Raw genomic sequence first — 22,658 nt, 5'->3', positions numbered from 1 at the left:
TCTAGCGATTTTCCATGTGGGCAGCGGCTGATGCTCCATCAGGGCCAATTTATGAGACAAGCTTCTGCCAGGAAGCCTCAGAGCGGCAGGTGGAAAGCATCTGCAGGAAGCAGTTTCCCCTGCATCGCCCGCCCTCCACCAGTCACTAGCCTCATGAGCTATTCCTGCATGTGACTGTTTTTCTCTTTTTTTCACTAAGGGACCCTAATGAGTTCCACAGACATGAGCTCATGGAGTCTCCCTGGAGAGCAATGGCATCCTCATCTTACAGCACATCTGAGCAACCTTCAATGACCCCACTCTCCCTGGTCCATTATAAGATACCTCCCGGCCCAGGAAACCTAAGTAATAAGAAAGTGACACAGAATCCACATTCAGAGTAGAGGTTAATGTGCAAGACCTCGCTTCCCTTTGTGTTCGAAGATGATTGGGGGTGGGAGGGTGGGTGGGAAAAGAAGACAGATTTCCCTGGTTGTGCTGGGAACTGATGTGAGAACAACTGTTTCTGTAAAGTAAAACCAGTTTGTGTGTGAGACAGGGAGGGATGGCGTGTGGTTCAAAGTCAAAGGTCCTATGCTCTGGCCATGGTCTGGGCTTTTGTGCTTTGGAGCAGCAGTGTTTCATTGCAGGGCACCTTATTTGGAAAAGGTCCTCCCTGCTGTTTTGAAATGTACCTACCACTCCATGAGGAGGAATGTGGGCTCACGTGATGTTCTGGGTGGCAGAAGGCAGGTTCTAGGTGCCCAGTAGCAGCAGACGACATTTTAAGGCGTCCCCAGAATTACACCGTGGGACTGACTTAATGAAGACACTGAATTCTTCAGTGTCCCCACCTCCTCCGATCCCAGGCAGGGTCTCAAGCAAACTTCCACTCAAAGCCGACTGTGCTCTTACTGCTCCTTCCCCACACCCTTGGGTTGCTTTCTCCCGGAGGCTGGGCTAGTTCTGTTTGGGAGAAACTCAAACTAATGATCTGAAAGATGAGAAGGCACATTGGTTTAAAGAGCAGTCGTCACCAACTTAGAGGAGGGAACAAAATGATACTTGTTCTCAAGATGGGCCTCATTAGTGGTTCCAGTGAGGAGGTGACTTCAGACTCCCACAGGAAGACCGATTAGCAGCGGATGGGGCGACTTCTGGCTTTCAAGGAAAACCTCCCCAGCTCACGAAGGATAAGGGGGAGCAGCTTCATTCAGCCCCAGCTCTGACACTGCCCCCAGTCACCCCTGCTGCAGGCAGAGCAGCCCCTCACTGCATCTCTCCAACCCTGTGTGTCTGCATTGTGTCATTCTAGGCAGGTCTGGTCTGTGTTGTGCATCTTAAAGCCCAGCTCTGTGGGTGTCTTGAGAAGGCAGTAAAATGGGTGTTGGGACAGTCCAAGTGGAACAAACCAGCAAAGTGTCAAGCTCTCACTACCTTTTTTGTGGTGTATCTGCAAATGCCACAATAGTGCAATGTGCTACTCTCCTCACACCAGGCCCTTGCTTTTAAATCCATCAGCTGAGTTCTCAGGGACTACATTTTTTAGCTAATAATTATAATTGCAAGTCCCGTTTTATATATATGAAACATATGTACATATATAGACCACACACATATGCATGTTATTCTGAATATTGCTGCGTAAAATTGTTTCCAGGAGTTCAGACTTCAAACAACTGGGTGCAATTAACCCATAGTGCGTAATCAAGAGAAACAGCTCTAACTGGGCTCATGGCACCATCCCGCCCATGTCTGTTTCCCACGGAGTTCAACACCTCACACGTGGCTTGTCTTCTGGGCAAGGGCATGGTCAGCAGGCAGCAAGAACTGAATAGAGTCAGTCTCCTCCCAGCCCCGCCGGATCTTGGCGAGTCTGTGGCTGAAGCAGGGCAGGAGGAAGAGGACTCTGGCGAGGATGACCACACAGGGCACCAGCAGCGTGAGTGTGAAGGTAGGAGGCAGGTAGAACTTGTAGCGGCTCTCTTCAAAGGCACGGGTCCAGCCGTAGGTGAGCGTGTGTAGTGTGCTCAACACCAGAGCCACAAAGCCTAGGGTGGACTGTAGGAGGAAAAGAAGGCTTTGACTAGGCTGTAGGTTGAAAGGAGGACCAGGGAAATGAGAGACACAGGCATCCCAATGGCTCAGTGACTTTCTGGGCAGACGGGAAGGCAGGCAGTGTTTGTGGCCCAGGCTCTGGCTCTAAATCCTGGCCCTCTCATTCTGAGTCTCAATTTCCTCTGCAGATAATGGGAATGGTGCTTCTACCCTGACAGTGTGTAAGGATTAATGGATTTACTTTGTACGATACAATACCCAACGTGTTATACATACTCCTGTGGCTTAAGCTGGAATGAGTCCAATGATGTTTAAAGACAGTTTACTAGTTTTGTGAATACTAGAATAGCAGAAAACCAAAATAATCATTTCAGATATCATTTGGCCTAAGTTCCTGCAAGTCATGGCTATCCATATGTATCAGAGGACAACTGTATTCCACGGGGTTTTCTGATGGCTGATTTTTCATGTTTCATTACATACCCCCAAACACCTCAAATCAGCTGCCATCAAGTTGATTCTGACTCATGGTGATCTCATATGTTTACTTCCTAAGAAATGAAAATACCAGGGACCCAACAACCAATGAACAATATGTAATTCCTCCAAGAGACACTGCAAAGCTTTCATTTCAATGTGGCAGCATGCTGAGGCCGGAGTGCTCTTGACTGATTGGGTGTGAGCCTGGCACACAGAAGCTGCAATTGGGCCTCCTGGATTTCTTTTGAGCCCAGCTTGTCAGCCCTGATCCAGAGATGTGGCTAAGGGAGACTGGCTTGGTTGAGCTCCTTTCGAACATGTTTCTAAGCAGGTCTGATTCTCTTAACATGCAGCACTCTTGGCTGACCCTGATACAGGGGTTTGTATCAGTACCAAAACCAGTTGGTGAGCCTCAGTTAGTAAAAGAATGGAGTTCTGAATAATTGCTTTTAATGCTTTTGTTAACAAAAATAAAATTTTTCGGTTGTTCTGGTGTGGCACGGGACCACAAGTTTGGTTTGAACTGTAAGATCAGTGGTTGTTGTTTTTGTTAAGTGTTATTGAGTCAGCTCTGAACTCATAGCAGCCCTGTACAGGTTTTCTGAGGAGCAGCTGGTGAGTTTGAACCGCCGACCTTGAAGCTCAACCTTGAGGTTGAGTGCTTATTCTATGGTGCCACACCAGGACTCCTGGAAACCCTATACAGAGTCGCTATGAGTCGGAACTGAGTCAAGGGCACTTAACAACAATACAACATAATCAAAGAGCCCTAGTAGCCTAGTGGGTTACACGTTGTGCTGCTCACCACAAGGTCAGCAGTTCAAATCTACCAGCTATCTCGTGGGAGAAAGATGACACTTTCTATTAAAGATTTACAGCCTTGGAAAAATCCCTGTACAGGGCCACTATGAGTAGAAACCGACTCAACTGCACACCAGCCCCATGAACTGTAATTAGTTTCTGGGGAGTTGATTCTGCTGATGCAGGGGAAGCATTCAGCTGCTTACCTGGCAGCACCTTGTGAGAAAGGGCTAGTGAGCTACTCCTGGAAAACCAACTACTGAAAAGCTTATGAAGCACAGCTCTACTTTGGCCTATGGCTTTGCCATGAGTTGGAACGGACTTGATGACAACTCGTTTGGCTTTTGTAAAAATATACAATAGCAACAATTTCATAGACAGATCCCCAGGTACAGGATTTTAGACCCCAAATAAAAGAACTTGCTGTTGAAAGACCCTCCCAATCTGCAGTCTTCCTATCCATCTCTGGTTCTTCTTCACTTTGTGACCACATCAGGGAGCTTCTCCCATCCATAATGGTAGGAAAGGCCACAGTTGGCTTTCTTCTATCACCTTCAGTCAGTGCCCATGTCATACCAACATGGCCAGCCCCCAAAAGGAAGGCACCTTGACTGAGTGCCATAATGTAACCAAATCCTTGTCAGTTCTAGAAATGTCTACTAAAATGTCAATCCAAATCACATAGCACCAACACCTGCACCACACCAACGGTCTCTAAATTCAGATATACTGTTATTGATGATTGGGGTTGAAAAGGGCCCCAGCACTGACCATCTGGGATAACCGTCAATCGTCCTGACATTCCTTAACATGGGTGTCCTGACCGTCAAACTGTTGCCCCCACCCCCTGCCATGGAGTCTTTAGAATTTGCTGAGTGTGTGGGAAGTCTATGAATCTGACACTGTGGTTTTCAAACCTGGCTGCATGTTAAAAAATCACCTGGGAGCTTGGAAATAATTAAGACTCAGTCTCAGAAATTCTAATTAAATGGTCAGGCATCTGTTGATTTTAAATTCTCAGCAGATGATTCTAATGTGCAGCCAGGGCTAAGAACCACTAATTTGGGAACCTCTAATCACCTAAGCGTAAGGAGCTTTGAACCGCAAGGTCAGCAGTTCGAAACTCCCAGCTGTTCCACAGGAGCAAGATGAGGCTTTCCGCTCCCGTAAAGATTTACAGCCTTGGAAACCCTGTACAGGGTTGCTATGGGTCGGAACTGACTCCACGGCACTTAACAACGACAACAATCACCTAAGCTCTTCTAGTTTCAGTTGAGAAGTCCACATGGGCCTCAACTGCCCAAGGCATTTGGTTGGGAAGGGTCCCAGACCTATGTGCTCCTTGGACAAAAATCCTATGAGGGCCTTCTCTGCACCCATGCTGCTGCTGTGTCATGGAGTTTTCTTAGGCGAAGCAGCAGTTAGGGCCCCCCAGGGACTGTGGCGCCTCAACAACATGCCCTGTAGCTCCCAAGTGTTAGACTCAAGTGAACCATCATGGAAACAAGTGTGGGATGTTGCTCCTGGGTCCAGCAGCAACAGCGAGAGCCTCCTTCATGCCTGCCTGCCTGTCATCCAAAATCTCATGATGACACATGGTAGAATCTCCTGCCTCAGCTTAATGGTTCACAGGGAAGGCTGAGAGCCAAAAACCAAATCAGAACAAAAGGCCTTTTGACTTTCAATCCTAGTGGGAAGCCAGGATGACTCCAAGTAGTTTGTTTCCCTAATGGCTCCAGGAAAATTTAAAGATCCCAGAACAGCCAAAGGAGACCAAAAGTGGGGGAGGGATTGTCATGGAGCAATTAATGACCCCCCAAGCCAAAGCCATTTTTATTACAGGCAAGCTTGTTAGCAAAAGAGAAAACAGCTAGGTCGTGGGTGATCCCTGCTGATGCTCAATTACTATGGCGTGAAAGGGCTGGAGGCAATCATTCATGAAGCTGGGGTCAGCGTTGGGCTCTGTCATGATTTAAGGCAGGTGGCTGGAGGGGCCAAGGTCACAGGAAGTTCCTCTAGCTCCGGTGGGGGGGCGGGGAACTTAGGTGCTAGGTGCTAAGCCCAGACTTTCCTGTCCAAGCCAGCTGCACAGCCTGGGTGTTTTGGAATCAAAGGATGTTTAATTGGCTTAATTAGGAACACTTAGCCCAGACAAAAAAACAAATTAAAACCCCCAAACAAACAAAAACAATGTTTAAAAACTAAAAGCAGCATTGGGTAATGAAGATCAGATCAAATCAACTCTTTGTAGGAATAATATGCTGTTGCAGCTGACCCTGAAAGCCAAAAGCCCATGACTGTGTCCAACTGGAATTCTCCAGTGACCCTGTAAGGTGGACACAGACACAAGGGCGATGTGGGCTGCTGAGTGGTGGGATTGGGATTGAACCCAAATGTGCTGACTCCACATGTGACTTGTACACACTCAGGAACCACCCTGGGAAGAAATAGTGTCTGATCCCACTGACAGGAAATGTCTAGGATAGGCAAGTATATAGAAACCAAAGTTCATTAGTGGTTACTAGGGGCAGGTGAGAGAGAGGGGACATGGGAACTCACTGAGCTTCTATTAAGGGTGATGGGACAATTTGGCAGTTGTTACGAATCGGGCTGTGAACCTTAAGGTCAGCGGTTCGAAACTACCAGCTGCTCCGCGGGAGAAAGATGAGGCTTTCTACTCCCTTAAGGATTTACACCCTCGGAAACCCTGTACAGGGTCGCTATGGGTCGGAACCGACTCAAAGGCACTTAACAACAACAACAACTTGTAGTATAGTGGATTATTTAAAGTCACTTCTAGCCATGGTCTTTTCCTGATGCCTTCAACCAAATGCCTTTTTCCTGATGGGTCTGGGTAAGAGAAAGTGGGGGAGGATACAGATGGATTATGAATCATAATCCATTATGAATTGTTAACAGGGTTAATTGTGAAAATGTAAAACTCTAAAATGGGTCTAAAATGAGCCATCTCAGAAGCAGAAGGGTGGTTCTCACTCCATCAAACAGGCAGAGAGACAAGAGTGGAGTCTATCCTCTGGACCCCAGGACCCCTACACACTGAACCTCCTTGACCAAGGGACAGAAAGCTGTGACATCAGAGGAGCGGCAGAGGAATAGCAGCAGCAGAACCAAGAGCCAGAGCATGAGACACCCTAGAGTGGGGGACTTCCCAGCTCAAGGAGCAAATAGGATGAGTGACTTTGGGCAGGAGGTTTGCCAGCAGAGTGGAGAACCTCCAGGCACTGCATTGGAAGAGCTAGAGCGGAATGCCTTAAGGTGGCGGTTTAACGCAGAGTGGTGCGCCCTGTGGGCAGTTCTCAGCAGCTTAACTCAGAGTGGTGCGCCCTGTGGGCAGTTCTCAGCAGCTCTAAAGAACTTTGTAACATTGGCTTAGCAGCGAGAGGCCTGCCTGTGGGCACTGCTGGAAGAACTGCGTCAGGAACATTCTGGACTCTGAATTGTAACCTGTTATCACCCCTAATAAACCCCAGAACTGTGAACATGGTGTCTGAATCCTGTGTGAATAATCAAACATGACTGAGTAGAGAGTGTAGTGGGGAGGATGCTTGGTGGCAGTGTTTGCAATAGTGTGATGGTTAAACAACCTGATAGACTTCACTGATGTCACTGAATTGTATATGTAAATAACAATATTGAAAAAGCAAAGAAATTGTTACATATATATTTACCACAAGTAAAAAAAAAAAAAAAAGTCACTGAAGGAACTTGCAAAAATATAGATTTCTGAGCCACCTCAGAGAGTATGCTTGAGAATCTGCATTTTCCTAACTTTTTTTGGTGATGGCACTCAGTAAGATTCACACTTTATATGACTGCCCAGTACACAACTGTGTGTATAACACAAATATATCAACAACTGAATCAATGTGACACCTGACAAAATATCTGGCCTTCAAACATGAATGGTAGTGTGTGTGTGTGTGTGTGTGTGAGTAGAGTCGGTTCTGACTCATAGACCCTGTGTACGGTTTCCGTGGATAAAAATCTTTACAGGAGCAGAAAACCTCATCTTTCTCCCGTGGAGCTGCTGGTAGATTTGAACTGCTGACTTTTCAGTTAGCAGCTCAGTTGTAACCCACTACACTACCAGGGCTCCTTTAAAACATGTACATTACCGTCTTATTTTCTTTGGCATTTTATTCTCTCTCATTTAAGAAGTTTTGGTTGTGACCCACTAAATTGATTTCAGAATCCACTGAGTTCCTAGGTTCCTAGGTTCCTAGGAGCCCTGCTGACATGTTGGGCTGTTCATTGTGTGGTCAGTGGTTTAAATTCACCAGCCGCTCCTATTGAGATTTACAGCCTTGGGAACCCTGTTGCTGGTGTTGTTAGGTGCCATTGAGTCAGCACCGACCCATAGCGACCCTATGCACAGCAGAACGAAACAATGCCTGATCCTGGGCCAACCTCACTACTGTTGTCACACTTGAGACCATTGATGCTGTGACCTGGCCAATCCATCTCATTGGAGGTCTTCCTCTTTTTCTCTGACCCTCCATCTTATCAAGCATGATATCCTTCTCCAGTGACTGGTCCCTCCTGACAATATGTCCAAAGTATGAGAGACGAAGCTTAGCCATCTTGGCCTCTAAAGAGCACTCTGGCTGCACTTCTTCCAAAACAGATCTATTGGTTCTTTTGGCACTCCATGGCAATTTTAGTATTCTCCTCCAACACCGTAATTCAAAGGCATCAATTCTTCTATGATCTTCCTTATTCACTGTCCAATGGCTGGTGTTAGGTGCTGTCAATTCTGACTCATAGCAATCCTATGCACAAAACAACCCGGTCCTGCGCCATTCTCATAATCGTTACGCTTGAACCCACTGCTGCTGCCATTGTGCCAGTCCATCTCATTGGGGGTTTTCCTCTTTATTGCTGACCCTCTATTTTACCAAGCATGATGTCCTTCTCCAGGACTGGTCTCTCCTGATAACATGTCTGAAGCACGAGAGATGAACTCTCACCATCCTGGCTTCTAAGAAGCATTCTGGCTGCATTAAATTTCTAACATGCATTTGTTTGATCTTCTGGCAGTCCATGGTACTTTTAACATTCTTCTCCAACATGATAAGTCAAATGCACCTATTATTCTATGGTCTATAAAGGGTTGATGTGAGTTGGATCCAACTTGATGGCACATAACAACAGGTAGTGAACAGTTTGCACTTGTCTATTAACCTAAAGGGGAGTGTGGTGGCTCTGTAGGATAAGTATTGGATTGTGAACCACAAGACCCACAGTTTGAGCCCACCAGCTGCTCCACAGGAGAAAGATGAGGATTTCTGTTCCTGCAGACATTTATATCCTCAGAAACCCTGTACAGGAGCACTATGAGTCAGAATGGATTTGATGGCACTTAACAACATTAACAACAACAACAACAACATACAACATTAAAGTAAAGGTTGGTAGTTTGAACCCATTTATAGGCACCGTGGAAGAAAGGTCTTGCAATCTGCTTTCTTAATAAGATTACAGCCAAGAAAACCCTATAAAGCAGGCCTCTGTAACTTGGAGTCCTGGTATGGCACTGTGGGTTAATGCGCTGAATGGCAATGAACCACAAGATCAGAAGTTCAAGTTCACCAGCCACTCCTAGGAAACGTATACAGGGTAGCTATGGGTTGGAATCGACTCAACTGAACTTCACAACAACAAAAACAACTCTGTAACTCAAGGGTCTCAGTGAGTTGAAATAGATCTAAGAGCAACAAGTTATGGGATATGTTTCAGCCAGTCTAAAGACACTGGCCTGGGCTTTTCTGATGCTGGGGCTGGCATCTCTGGCTTCCTGCTGGACTTAGAAACGGGAAGCTTAGTCAGAGATAATGGAAATGTGGGCAGAAACTCTAATCACAAAAGGCTTTTTATATTTCTTTCACACATAACCTTTCACTGTGACTCACTGTAGAGGCATGCTCACTGGGGCTCAGGGAGCTGGGCCGATCTACTCACAGATCTAGAGCTGGGACTCGGGGATGCAGAGCTAGAATTGGAACATCCCAAACACTGTCAGCAAACACAACACTTTGCTTTCATGGATGGAATGTGGGCATTTAATTTCTGCAAGTAAAATCTGGCTTTTCTGCCCATCTCTCGGCCCTACAAACCCTCCTCCCCTGCCCCCACTTCCCCTCCACCACCCCATTGCCCCTGCTCTTAGAGAGGCAGGACTTTAACACTTTTCTTTTGACTGTTCAATATGTAAAGCAGAGTGTGGCTGTCGAGGCCCCAGTGAGCATTTGCCAACCAAACCAAATCCTCCGGCTTTCGCCAGCAGCTGGAGCCTGGGAACATAATCTACTGCTGCTTAAGGTGCACTTTGGGTGAGAGCAGCACCCTGCTATCTGTTTTAATTGTGGATGAAGCAGGCACCCCTGGATACTCCAAGCGAAAACAGGAAAATCCTAGATGCAGGTGTGAGACACATGAGGATTAGCAGCAGATAAATAAAATGCAGTCTCCTCTTACACTGCTGTGTACCAGCCCTGTGCGCTCCTCCAGAGACTTTCTGAGATAAGCAGGGCTGGAGTTTCAGAAACAGACATTTTTCAAAAGCCACACCTTTTAACTTATGTTCAAAGGCACATTATATATCACCAATCAGCAATACGGACTGTAATTGTTACACATACAGGTGACATAGCGTATCAGTGATGGTGCCCCTCAGTATCCCACTAAGTGCTCTCTCAATGGACAGAAAACATTCTCTGCAGGTTTCTGTGGCAATGGGAATGCACAGTCTAGCTGTTCCCTGCCCAGATGCAGCAGAGTGGAAGAACCTAGGGTTAGTCAGGTCGCATCCATGGGAGGGATGAGCTAATCCACCTCACCTACACACTTATGAGCTGACCACATATTGTGTGGAGAACAATGGGCAACTGCCAACAGAATGCAAGCACATCCCCATCTCCATTGTCTTTGTAAGCTGCTGCGAGACTCTGCCTGTTTTCTTTCCACCGTATCCCAGGCCTAGCACAGCGTGCGGCATTCTGTAAATACTCAATAAATGTTTGTGGAATGAACAAACACCCAAAGAATCTCTCACTACTGGCAGCGTTTTCTGAAGTTTGGCTTGGGGAGTGTTTTCTGGGACAAAACAGGGAGGGTTAATGCTGAAATCACTCTGGCTAACAAGGTCTGCCTTCAGTGGGCTTTATTAGGGTCTTTGAGGTGTCAGAGTATATTATGAGTCTTTTAAATCAACTGCCATAGAGTTACCTCCAATCTAGGGTATAAGAGTATAAGGATACAGTGGTGACCCCATGAAGTTTTCAGTGGCTCATCTTTCAGAATAAATCATCAGGCATTTCTTCTGTAGGCTCAAACCTCTAACCTTCCAGTTAGCAGCTGAGTGTGTTAATCGTTTGCAACCCCAGGAACTCTGAATCTCTTTGTTGTTGCTGTTGCCGAGTGCCGTCGAATTGGTTCCAACTCATAGTGACTTTGCACAGGGTTTCCAAGGGGTGGTTAGTGGGCTTGAACCACTGACTTTGCAGCAACCCAGTGCTTATCCTAAAGCACCACACCAGGACTCCTCTTGTTGTTAAGTGCCATTGAGTAGGTTCTGACTCATAGCAACCCTATACAGAGTTTCCAAAGAGCAGCCGGTGAGTTTGAACAGCTGACCTGTGGTTAGCAGTCCAGTGTTTATCCTACAGTGTCTTCCCAGGACTCCTCTTTGGGGAAGCAAGTAATTTCTATTTGACAATAGACCTCTGGATTCCTCATGGGAATGGTTTCCTCTGGGAAGTGCTATGCTACTTACTGGGTAGTTTAGTAAACTGGAGATCATAATACTACCTCCCATCCACCCTACATGACTCAGAGGCTAAAGGGAACAACACAGGCCTGAGATGAGGCTGCTGGGCCCTCAGCTAGGTTCACTCATTAGCACATTGACACCCACTTAGACCAGAAAATGCCCAATAACCTGCACATCATGGATCTGTGTCTGGGAAACCCAAGAACTATAGATACCGAGAATATTTAATCCAGGGTTCAGTGTTCTCTTCTCTTACTGTTCCACACACTTAATGTCAGAATTCCCTATATGGTGGGTGGGAGGATGAGCTTCTTCCAACCTGTCCCTTTATCAGGAGACTCAGATGTGAAGGCCCGGGAGTTGGATGAGCTATATTGCTGTACACATCAGTACAGTAGGTGCAGACATGTGCCCTGAGTGGAGGCCCAAGCCTGCTTTACCTGAACAAAACTGAACTCCCTCCAGTTGAGTGAGTTTGCGATGGACGGCAGCGAGGTGACAGCCAGCAAGGACAGTGTGCCGAGGTCCAGGATTCCCAAGGAGAGGTAGAGCTCCATCCTCCAGACTTCCTCCTCCATCCAGATGCGACTCTTGTTGGCCATGACCTGAAAGGGGTGGAGGGAAAACAGTGAACTGTGACAAAAGTCTGCCCCTGGGATGTGGGGTGGCTGCTTTAGGAGGTGAGAAAGGCCAACTAATACTTAACGTACCATCTCCGGCTCTGTTCTAAGTGCTTTAATTCATCCAATCATCTCAACCAGCCCATGAGGTAGAGATACCGTTGTCCCCATTTACAGATGAGGAAAACAAGACAGGGAGACCAAGGCCACACACAGCTAGCAGATGGCAGATCAGGGAGTAGAACCAGGGACCCTGACTCCAAAGACGTGGACCTCTTTCATGGCTATCATAAACCCCCACGGGGGTTTGTGAAACCTCTGCGGGACCAGAGGACCAGCACGCCAGAACTGTTGATGGGAACTGAGTATGGAACCAGACAAACTAAAAGACTTTAAACATGATCATCATACATGGTTTCCTGGCTCCCAGAATCCCAGGGCAGGAGAGAGGGGTCATCCAGACTCTGCTTCCCCTTAGCCAGATTGCCAGATTGCTAAAGCCTCAACAGGCTTCCTCCTCTGAGACTGTCTGGCGCTGGATGCTTTGTCTTCCCCACCCAGGGGACACACATAGACACCAAACCCTTCAACATTCCAACTCAAACGTTACCAGACTCCCTGTTTTCCCACCTCTGTCTGGGGCATATAGATTTAGCTTCATTCTTGCCAGGCAACAGAAACTGATGTCTATTCATCAAACAGTTTAATGAGCACTTATGAAGGGCCTACTGTGTGCAGGGCTGTGGGCTGCAGAGAGGACAGAGGCCTGTCCGCACCACAGCTCGGGCACTGCCATGAAGCACCAAGAAAATTGTGTTTCTCATTTCAGTTATTGTCCCTTTCAGTTGCAATGTCTTTTCATAGGCCCTCATTTTGCACTTGCATTGGGCCACTGTCTCTTCTTTGTGTGTCTTGTGATTTTTTGTTGGACACTGAAATTCTCAAGGTGTTCACTTTCTCCAGTAGTTGGTGTTTTTGCCCATATCACTTTCTGCACGTAAGTCTTAGATAGACAGCACCTCCAGCCTTTGCTTACCAGTTCCTCTCTCTCTGTGATAGTCCTTCCCTTTCCCTAGTTAACTGATTTGAAAGTTCCATATTTCATTTTGAACTTTCATTGACTCCCAAACACACCAGGTCAGTCTGCCCACCAGTGGGCACCACTGCTTGTGAGACCATGTACTAGTCAATCTGGCCACTAGGGAGCGCAGTTCCCCCTCTCCGGTTATTACTTCCCTTCTATTTCTGCAATCACAGTTTCAGTCTAAATACCCATACCCAGCAACCCCTCTTTGGAGCTAAGTGTTGCCCTCTGGTTTGCCTGAGGTTTTCCTCTCTGTTCTGTGAGGGCTGCTGATATCTGAGCTGGTTTTCAGGAGAAGTTCAGGCAGGGCTTTCTCCATTTCAGGAGGCAGAAGAGCTGCACTTGCCACATGGACCTCTGGAAGATGTCTTGTTTCTGAAGAGCCCCAGTGGCCCTGTGGTGGTTGGTGATCCACCTCCTGGCTCCACTCTGCAGAAGCTTGTTGGGAGTTCATATCTATCCAGCAGCAGACAGTTGTGGGAAGGGTAGGCATACGCCAAATGGACCCCCAGGAAGCCTTGTTGCTATCAGAGGCTCCACTCTGCAGAAGCTTGTTGGGAGTTCATATCTATCCAGCAGCAGACAGTTGTGGGAAGGGTAGGCATACGCCAAATGGACCCCCAGGAAGCCTTGTTGCTATCAGAGCCTTGTTGGCTGTGGGTGTAGCCTCCGCTCAAGGTGCCTGCTTCCTGGCATACAAAAGCCTCAGTAAGCTGTCCCCAGTGCCTGCTGGAAAGGGGAGCAGACAGACCCAAACTGATTCCTAGGTACTGTCAGAGGCCTGAGCTATGGGCTACACAGAGACAGGTAGAGTGTTGTTATAGGAAGTGACTTCACTGCACAGGACAATTACCAAACATTTACCAGGTGGCTGTCACACTCTGGCTGGGAGAGGTGCTGGCACACTCCAAATGGACTCCCACCTGGGAAGATCTGCCTTGTTGCTTTCAGAGCCTGTCCCGACAGCTGGCTGTGGGTGGGGTCTCCACTAAAGACGTCTGCTTCTTAGTGCACTGCAGCCTCTCCCACCAGTGCTCAGCACTGACCAAAAGGAGGAGCAGACAGACCTAAGCTGAATTCCTGGGAGGTCTGTCCTATTGGTTTCAAAGGCCTGAGCTACAGAGCACACAGGCAGGCAGGTAGAGTGTTGACGACGAGAGCAGACAGCATTGTAGGGGATTCTGTAGCGATTCATGATAGGCTTGCAGCTCATAGTGTCTAGGTGGAGGAAGTGTTCCAAACCCTGGGAAGGTCTCTTGTTGATGTTAGAGCAGAAACTTCCGGTCCTCTTTGTACAGGCAGTGGGTGAGGTGGTTAGGGAACATATTCTTTTTCTAGTGCCATTTATCCAGCCTGCAGTAGTGGTGGGAGAAGAGATTTACCTACCCTTTGCCCTATCCTCATGTGGCACTGTAGGATAAGGACTGGACTGGTAACTACAAGATCAGCAGTTCAAATCCAATAGCCATTCACTCAGAAACCCTACACAGGGTCGCTATGAGTCAGAACTGACTTAATGGCACTTAACAACAACAATGCCCTACCCTAAAGTCTTGGTGTGGTGCTGTAGGATAAGGACTGGGTTGTTAATGTTAACTTCAAAGTCAATGGTTAAAACCCACCAGCCACTCTTCGTAAAGCCTATACAGGGTGGCTATGAGTCAGAACTGACTCAAGGGCACTTAACAACAACAGGCCCTACTTTATGTGAATCATTTGTTTGTGGAATTTTGCTTGTCTACAGCTCCCCACTGTTTTCTTCTCCCTGAGTCAGCGTCCCTCAGAGCTGAGCGCCATTTCATTTTTGTATTTCTCATTGTATTTGTTGGGGGAGGATAAGAGAGATGGTTTGTTTATGCTGCCATTTTCCCAGAATTATTAACATCTTGGCTAGGTTAAGTCTTCTAACCCATGAACATGGAACATCTTTCCATTTAAGTCTTCCTTAATTTCTTTTAGCAGTGTTATAATGTACATTGCTTAAGTCTTCACATTCCTGGTTAAATGTATTCTCCTGGGTATTTTCATATAGAGTTTGTGATCTCCACAAGGTTTTTAATGGCTGAGTTTTCAGAAGTAGGTCTCCGGGTCTTTCTGCCAAGCTCTTAGGGGATTCGAACCTCCAGCCTTTGAATTAGCAGCTGTTCTTGTTGCTAAGTGCTGTCGAGTTGGTTCTAAATCTTTGCGCAAGCAAAAAGCCTCATCCTTTTTCCAAAGAGCAGCTGGTGGGCTTGAACTGCCAACCTTGTAGCTAGTAGTCCAGTGCTTATCCTAAGGTGTCACCAGCTTATCCTAAGATACAGACATTTAAACCTCTGTTAACAGCAGAAGTTCAATATCTGCACCACACAGGATCCCACAGAACTGCAGGGACATATGAACTGGGGAGCCTGTGCAAGTCCCACACTTCTCCCCACACTGACCTGAATGCCCATCCTGCAGAGCTAACTCCCTCTGGCAAGCTCCATCCCACACTTATCACATACGTAGGGAAGAACTTTTTCCAGGCCCCTCCATTACAGCATTGTTTCCCAACCAGACCAGAGAATAGAGTTCGTTCCTGCAAGTCCAGGTATTCTCTGAGAAGTACCATGAAATGCTGGCCCTTTCATTTCAGTCCCCAAACAAGTACAGCATTTCCATTAGAACCTGTTGGTCATGCTTGAGGTAGCAAGACTTTCCTTGCAAAACAGAATGATTCATCCTAGTTTCTGAGAAACAATTTCAGCAGGAAAAAAATAACAAGAGCCCAGTTACCACATATAATAAGTAAAAATGAATCCAGTGGGCTGAGCATACATGGTTAAAAAGTTCATGAGACAAAATTGACAAAAGTTGAGAAACTGCCATCCCTTGAGTACTAGAGTCCCCCAATTTGGAAAAATAAAAAGGTCGTTTCTGTTCTATTTTAGGGTAGGCTGGCTCTCTCTGGTGCTCTCTGTCCTTATACCACAAAAGGACTGGGCATACATAGTGTATGACTCCGGGCAAGCCCATCTTAAGAAAGTGGGACTGCGATTTCTCTACAAAGGACAAAGAGGTGTCCTCCCTGTGTCCAGAGAACTCTCACTCAGGCCTCTGCAGCGCTGTGAAATCAGTCACCCCCTGTGTCTGACCTTCACAGAGGTTTCATTAGTCAGACCTTTCTGTGTCTTGGCATGATCAGACAGTTAATGCCACAAGTCTGAATTTGAATGGTTACACACATACACCACATTTGCAGACTATCTTGGTTTTTGCCTCTAATATATCCTTTCTGGAAGAAAGCAGCAAAGGGGTGGGGTGTGATGGGCAAGGGGGCAATGGGTGGCCAGGAACTTGCATAAGGATTTGAGCCACCTTCTCTGAGATTCTTCTCAAGTGAACAGGACAACAGAGTTCCTGGGAGGGGATGTAAAGAGTTAGCACTATAATAGCTAACTGAAAGGTTGGAGGTTCCAATTCACCCAGAGGCACCTTGGAGGAAAGGCTTATTGATCTACTTCTGAAGAATCAGCCACTGAGAAGCCTCATGAGCACAGTTCTATTCTGACACACATGAGAGGGCCATGAGGTGGAGTCGACTTGATGGCACTGGCTGTTTACAGGGCACAGTGCTGCACTGGGCTCTACAGTGACCGTTACTGGGTCTAGATGTCACAGTTCTCCATTCCTCTACTGTAGCGCTACCCAAGTTGGCTGCCTTTGTGAAGGACAGGAAGAGTGGTCATCAATAAGAGATGAAGGTTTTGAGGGATTTGCTTCCCCTTTATGTCACGGGCTAGCTGTTGAAGGACAGGATCGGCATTGGCCCCTTTTCATGCTCCATGGGAAGAGTGCAGTGCCCACACACAGTCAAACCCAGAGCAGTCTGCAGTGGTGGACGAAATTTCTTTGTGGCCCCAAAGGTCTGGGTTCTGATGCCGATTCTGCCACTGGGGAAAGTTATGAGACTTCTCTCACTATGTTACTGCAAGGATAAAAGGATGATGTTAGTGAAGCAAGCAGCATGTGACCAGCACACAGTAGATGCTTAATAAATGGCTAGAGATATTGTCATAGAGGAGTAGTTAGCCTGCTTCTTGTCCCATGAGGGACAGCTCCGAGCAGAGTGTGGTGTTGGTTTCATGGAGGCTAATTTATAATCAGTCAGTCAATGCACATGCACTGAGAATCTGCATTAGGGACTGGGGCCTCAGGTGAGTAAGTGCTAGTCTCTGCTGTCAGGGAACTGGGTGTGGGATAGAGGAGAGAGATGTGCCAGTAGATGGCTACCAATTGATGTGGATGAAAAATGACAGAAGTATGTACAAGACACAGTAGATGACAGAGGTGACTTTGGGGGAAGAGAAAGGAAGACAGGATGTTTAACAGAGTTCTGAAGGAAGAATAGGAGTTTGCCAAGCTGTCAAACTATCCCAGGGTGGGTATTGTAAGCCAAAGACAGCCTGGATAGAGAGCTCTGCCAGTTCAGGGGACAGTATGGGAATTGGGTGTGATGAGTCACAGGAGGCATGGGGGAGAGGTGCCTGAAGAGACAGCAAAGCCGCTTGGCTCTTTCATCCTGAGGACAAGAGGAGGTGGGTAAACAACAAGGTTGGATGAAAGCTTTAGACGGTTCTCTGAGGTAGCTGGGTGCAGATTACAAGATTTGAGCTAGGGGAGAGGAAAACTGTGTGGGTTTTGATTTTGACCTTGAAATGTATTTCAACCACACAAGCCAAGTAAGAACGTTCTACACAAATATTGGCTATTTTTGGTAATAATACTGCTAATAAACATGGGCTCAGGACTTTCTCCACAGCTGGGATACAAAATTCCCTCCAAAACTGGGGGGTCAGTAGAGAAAGGCCTTTCTGTGCCTAGACTAATAAGCTCTGTCTATCCAGAAGGCCCAGGCCAGTGACCAGGAAAAAGGTCATGTAGTGAGACAGCCAAGAACAGACTGGACAGTCACTCATCCCACAGGAACCACCACGGGGCTGCTGTGTGGGAATAGCACCAGATGCCCAAAGTCCCAGAACCTGAGGGCACTGCTGATCCCAGAAATCTAATATAACTATAAGCAGTCATCTAGACTTGGGCAGCCCGTCCTTCCTAGGCTGCCCTGCATTAAGCCCCTGCCTCCCTCTAGCCACTTGTACCCTGTCATACACACGCCAGCCCTAGTCCTCCCCTTGGAACACCACAGAACAAGTGTTAAGTCCCTGTGCGTGACTCTTTTCCAAAATGGCTAAGAAAATATCATCAAAGATCATCAAAAGCATTAGCACTAGGAGAAACCGTGATGTACACATTAGGGCCCAGAGGACAAAAGCCAGACTGTCATTTGCTCAAAGTCTGTGATACCAAGGACAAGAGTACAGGGCTCTGGCCTCCACACCACCCTGTAGGCATGTGGTCAATGGATGAATGACGTCGTCACAGGATAACTGACTGAAGAACTGTTCACTTGGGTCTGTTTTACGGATATGAGCATGGATCTGAAGGGCATCAGCTAGATCTGAATCCCAGCTCTGACACATATTGGCTGCGTGACTTTGGTCAAGTTACTTTTCTCTCTCTGCCAGTTTTTCTTATCTATAAAAGATAGTATAGCACCTGCCTGAAGGCTGAGATAAAGGTTAAGACATGTTGTTATTGGTAAGAGCCATCATCAGGACACTGATTCACAGGGACCCTGTATAGGGTTTCTAATGAGCCAACCGGTGTTCAAACTGACATACCAGTCCAGTGCTTTTCCTACAGTGCCACACCAGGACTCCAGCCATGTACACAGAGCACCAACCATGCCTCCTACAGCAGTAATATATAGCCTTCAGTGTTGGGAAGACTACTGAAAGACCACTGACAGTCAGAAGAACAAACAAATCTGTTGTTTGTTCTTATAGCCAGAACGATGAAGACTTTGTCTCTCATACTTTGGACATATTATCAGGAAGAAGCAGCCTCTGGAAAAGGACATCATGGTTGGTAAAGCCAAGGGTCTACAAAAAAAAGATAAAGACTCCCAAGGAACTGGACTAACCCAGTGGCTGCAACAATGGCCTCAAGCACAGAACAGCTGTGAGGATGGCACCAGCCGAGTGCTGTTTCATTCTGTTGTATATCTGGTCGCTATGAGTTGGAGACAATTTGATGGCAAAGGAGTCCTGGTGTGATGCTGTGGGTTAATGCACCAGACAGCAAACCAGTTTGAACTGCAAGGTCGGTGGTTCAAACTCACCAGCTACTCCTCAGAAACCCTATACAGGGTCGCTATGGATCGGAACCGACTTGATGGCACTCCACAACAGCAATAACAACAACAACAAGGAGCTCTGGTAGTGTAGTGGTTATGAATTGGGATGCACACCTTAAGGTCAGCAGTTTGACACTACCAGCTGTTCTGCGGGAGAAGCATGAGGCTTTCTGCTCCAGTAAAGATTAGCAGCCTTGGAAACCCTGTATGGGGTTGTTATGAGTCAGAACCAACTCCACGGCACATAACAACAATAATATCATGAAGTCTCCACCGAGTTAGCTGTGCCCACGAGGGTGGGGCCTCATGTCTGTTTAGTTCACTGAGAGTGAACTTATAAGACATGGGTCCTGGTCAATCAGAACAGAAACTGCAGACAGCACTGGTGTGACTAGATCTTTGGGGCCTGGTCGCTCTGTAGAGCTTTCCATGGCAGTGCCAACCCAGTTGCTCAGAACAAAGGAGACATTGGAGGGGTACCCACGGGACTACCTGCTTGATGGCGAGGTTGACCAGATTGTAACGGTGGGAATGGCGCAGCGGCAGGCAGAAGCTGTAGAGCACGTGCAGGACAGCGCAGAAGAAGCTCAGCAGGCCGATCTGCTTGCGGCACTGCAGCCAGTGGTCCAGCCAGTCAGGGAAGCGGCGGTATTTGGTGCCACGCCATAGTTGTAGGGCCGCTGCTAGCACGCCAGGCAGGTACACCAGGGAGAGCAGCACGTAGGCTACACAGGGCAGCGTTGTGTTGACCACGGACACCGGGAGCTTGTAGAACTGGTTTTTGCCCTCCTGCACGTAGGGTTGCAGCACATCCCGGACAAAGTTGTAGACATAGAAGCACACAAAGAGCCCAAGGGCCAGGAGTGTGGGGACCTTCCAGCCAGGCAGGAGGTACAGGGGCATGGCCTCCACCTCCCGCGCCGACACCAGAGCCCCCATGTCCAGTGGTGAGAAGCCCATGGCATGCACCAGTTCTGAGACAGTGCGCTTGGCTTCCAGCTGGTCACTGCAGATGGGCACCTGTGGGCACAGGAAGAGGGAGAGCCATCAGATGGGGCCCCAGCATCTAGATCAAACCTAGCTCATGATGAGGTCAGGGGCTAGACCATGGGGACCAGCCTCTGCCCAGCATGCCCAGGAATGTCCACTGCTCAAGGAGCACACTCAGGGTTGACTCAACAGTGGGACATCTTGGCCATCTCATGGACATCCACAGTCATAAGCCAACTGCCCATCTAGGCAGAGCTCCGAGATGACAGTCCTCTGACACACATGTTCAAAGGGTTGGAACTGACTTGACGGCACTTAAATAACAACAAAATATATAACAAAATGTGTGCCAATTCAACATGTAAAAATGTGTACAATTCAGTGACTTTCATTACACTCATCACATTATAAAATTACAACCACTGTCTATACCCAGATCGGTCTACCACCATGAACAGAAATTCAAGGCCAGAAACTGGGTTTTCCATATGGCTACAGCTCCACCCTAATCCAGAAGGGTCTCCTCAGCAATGTTCTTGGCACTCTAGGGACCTGAACTGACACACAAGGTCCTCTACAAGCTGACCCCAGCCTTGTAGCCCACGGTCCCCACCATGAACTCCCACTGTAGGCTCACCAGTGTCCTCAGATCATCGAACATTGACTTTGTATATCAAAATTAACTGAGCATTTACTATGTGCTAGGTTTTACATACATGACCCCTTAGCTTCACAACATGCCTGCCAGGTACAGACCATTATCCCCATTTTTCTGAGGAGAAAACTGGGGTCTGTGCACCTTTCCACATGAGGTGGTTTCTGCTCAAGGCCCACCAGTCTTCTGTAGCTTGTCCATTTATTCCGTTCCTTTCGAGTCCGGCCACCGAACATACCCCGCAGCTCCCTGGCTGATCCACACATGAAGTCCTATGACTGTGCCTGTGTCTAGGGGAGGCTGGGCTTCCTCGACCCTCCACCACAGAGCCGGGCAGCAGACACCTTGACTCCTTGGAGGAAGTTTCCACAGACTCGTGGAGCCTGGCAGTCTTCCTCCAGAGAAATGCAGGTGGTCTCTTGGCATTAGATTCCCTTGTAAGAGCTCCCTCTAAGAAAGGCATGAGGCACTAACTGTCCTGGGGAAATACTAGGCAGCTAGAGTCTGCCCTCAGAAAACCCTTCTGCTGGCTATTTCTGAGAAATCTACTCAGTTCTTGGAAGTCTGCAGAAGAACTGCAGTAAGGTTTGGGTCATGCTTTCTTCCTCAGGGCCTGGCACTGGAGTGTGTAACTTTCTTCTTTCTGAGTTCAATTCTAAAAGCAAACTCCCTCTCTTTGACTTGAAATAGTAATGAGAAAGCCAGCCTTGTCCCTTAGGAGGCCTAGTTATCACAGCTGAAAGAGAAAGGGTTTGGGATGCATATGAACTGGGTTCTGATCCCAACTCACCAGTTTGGAACTTTGAGTAAGTCCATTAACATCTCTTTAAAAAATGGAACTCGGCAGCTTTGTGAGAATAACATGCGAAGCCGGGTACACTGAAAACAATGAAAGTTAGCCATTCATATTTATTGTTATCTTGGTTCTGACTCGCCCAGAACATACCTGCCTGTTCCCGTCCCTCGGGCCAGCCTGCAGGGTCCAGGCAGAGATGACATTGAAGGCTTTGACCACTGTGCAGGTGGGGAAGAGGGAAGCCAGGTACTCAGCATTGGACTTGCGATGCTGAAGGTTCTCCTGCTCTGTCGCGTTGCTCACATCCACCAGAATCTTGCCAACCATGTGGTCACTGAAAACACTTAGCGAAGAGTAATGCTCCGGGAACATAGCCACAAAGATGACCTCAGGGGAGCTTACCGCCTCTGCTTGGGAAGTCACTTGAACCGCAGAGGGAAACAGCTTAGCTGTGCGTTTAGGGTTGCGGCTCCCCACCACCACGCTGAAGCCAGAGCGCACAAGTCGTATGGCCAGAGAACGGGAAAAGTCTCCACTGCCAAGGATGCCCACTTTGAGGGCCTCAGTGGGAACCTCAGCAAGGTTGTCATCACTGTCTACTGGGCGGCGGCTGATCAATGGCTTATCCATCTCTCCTGGCATTTTAGTGGCTGGAAAAAATAAAAAGACAGGAACCTGGTCAGTGGAAAGCTCCACAATCTGCTCCCACACTCCTCTTGTCCACTGTAAATGCAGGATGGTCAAATGATCACTCACCAGGCATTTATTGCTACCATGGGCCAACCTAAGGAGCTCTGGTAGCATCGTGATTACAAATTGGGCTGTGAACCTTAAGGTCAGCAGTTCGAAACAACCAGCTGTTCTGCAGGAGAAAGATGAGGCTTTCTGCTCCTGTAAAGATTTACAGCCTCGAAACCCTGTACAAACTTGTTATGAGTCGGAACGGACTTCACAGCACTTAACAACAACAACAGCGTTGTTTCAGTGGTTGAGTTCTCATCTCCCATGCGGGAGACCTGGGTTCAAGTCCTGGCCAATTCATCTCATCGGTGAGGGCCTGTTTGTTGGTCTGATGCTGAATAGGCTTCAGTAGAGTTTACAGATTAAGACAGTCCAGGAAGTAAGGCCTGTTGATCTACATGTGAAAGCGAGCCAGTTAAAACTCTGTGATCATAACAGTTTTATC

The 22,658-nt window shown here is 47.6% G+C and overlaps 1 protein-coding gene across 1 annotated transcript; it reads right to left on the bottom strand.

Moving 5' to 3' along the window:
- Nucleotides 1-1,758: 1,758 nt before the first annotated feature.
- STEAP3 (STEAP family member 3, metalloreductase) lies at nt 1,759-22,114 on the bottom strand. Its single transcript, XM_006868724.1, has 4 exons — nt 21,623-22,114; nt 19,524-20,051; nt 11,548-11,712; nt 1,759-2,040 (listed from the first exon to the last, which is right to left on the bottom strand). The coding sequence occupies exons 1-4, from the start codon at nt 22,112-22,114 to the stop codon at nt 1,759-1,761; spliced, it is 1,467 nt and encodes a 488-aa protein (XP_006868786.1).
- Between the last annotated feature and the right edge of the window lie 544 nt (nt 22,115-22,658).

This window comes from Chrysochloris asiatica, unplaced genomic scaffold (genome assembly GCF_000296735.1).
Source record: "Chrysochloris asiatica unplaced genomic scaffold, ChrAsi1.0 scaffold00123, whole genome shotgun sequence".
Lineage (NCBI taxonomy): Eukaryota > Metazoa > Chordata > Mammalia > Afrosoricida > Chrysochloridae > Chrysochloris > Chrysochloris asiatica.
Note: the sequence above shows the minus strand (reverse complement) of the source record. Positions and strands in the feature narration are given on the sequence as shown.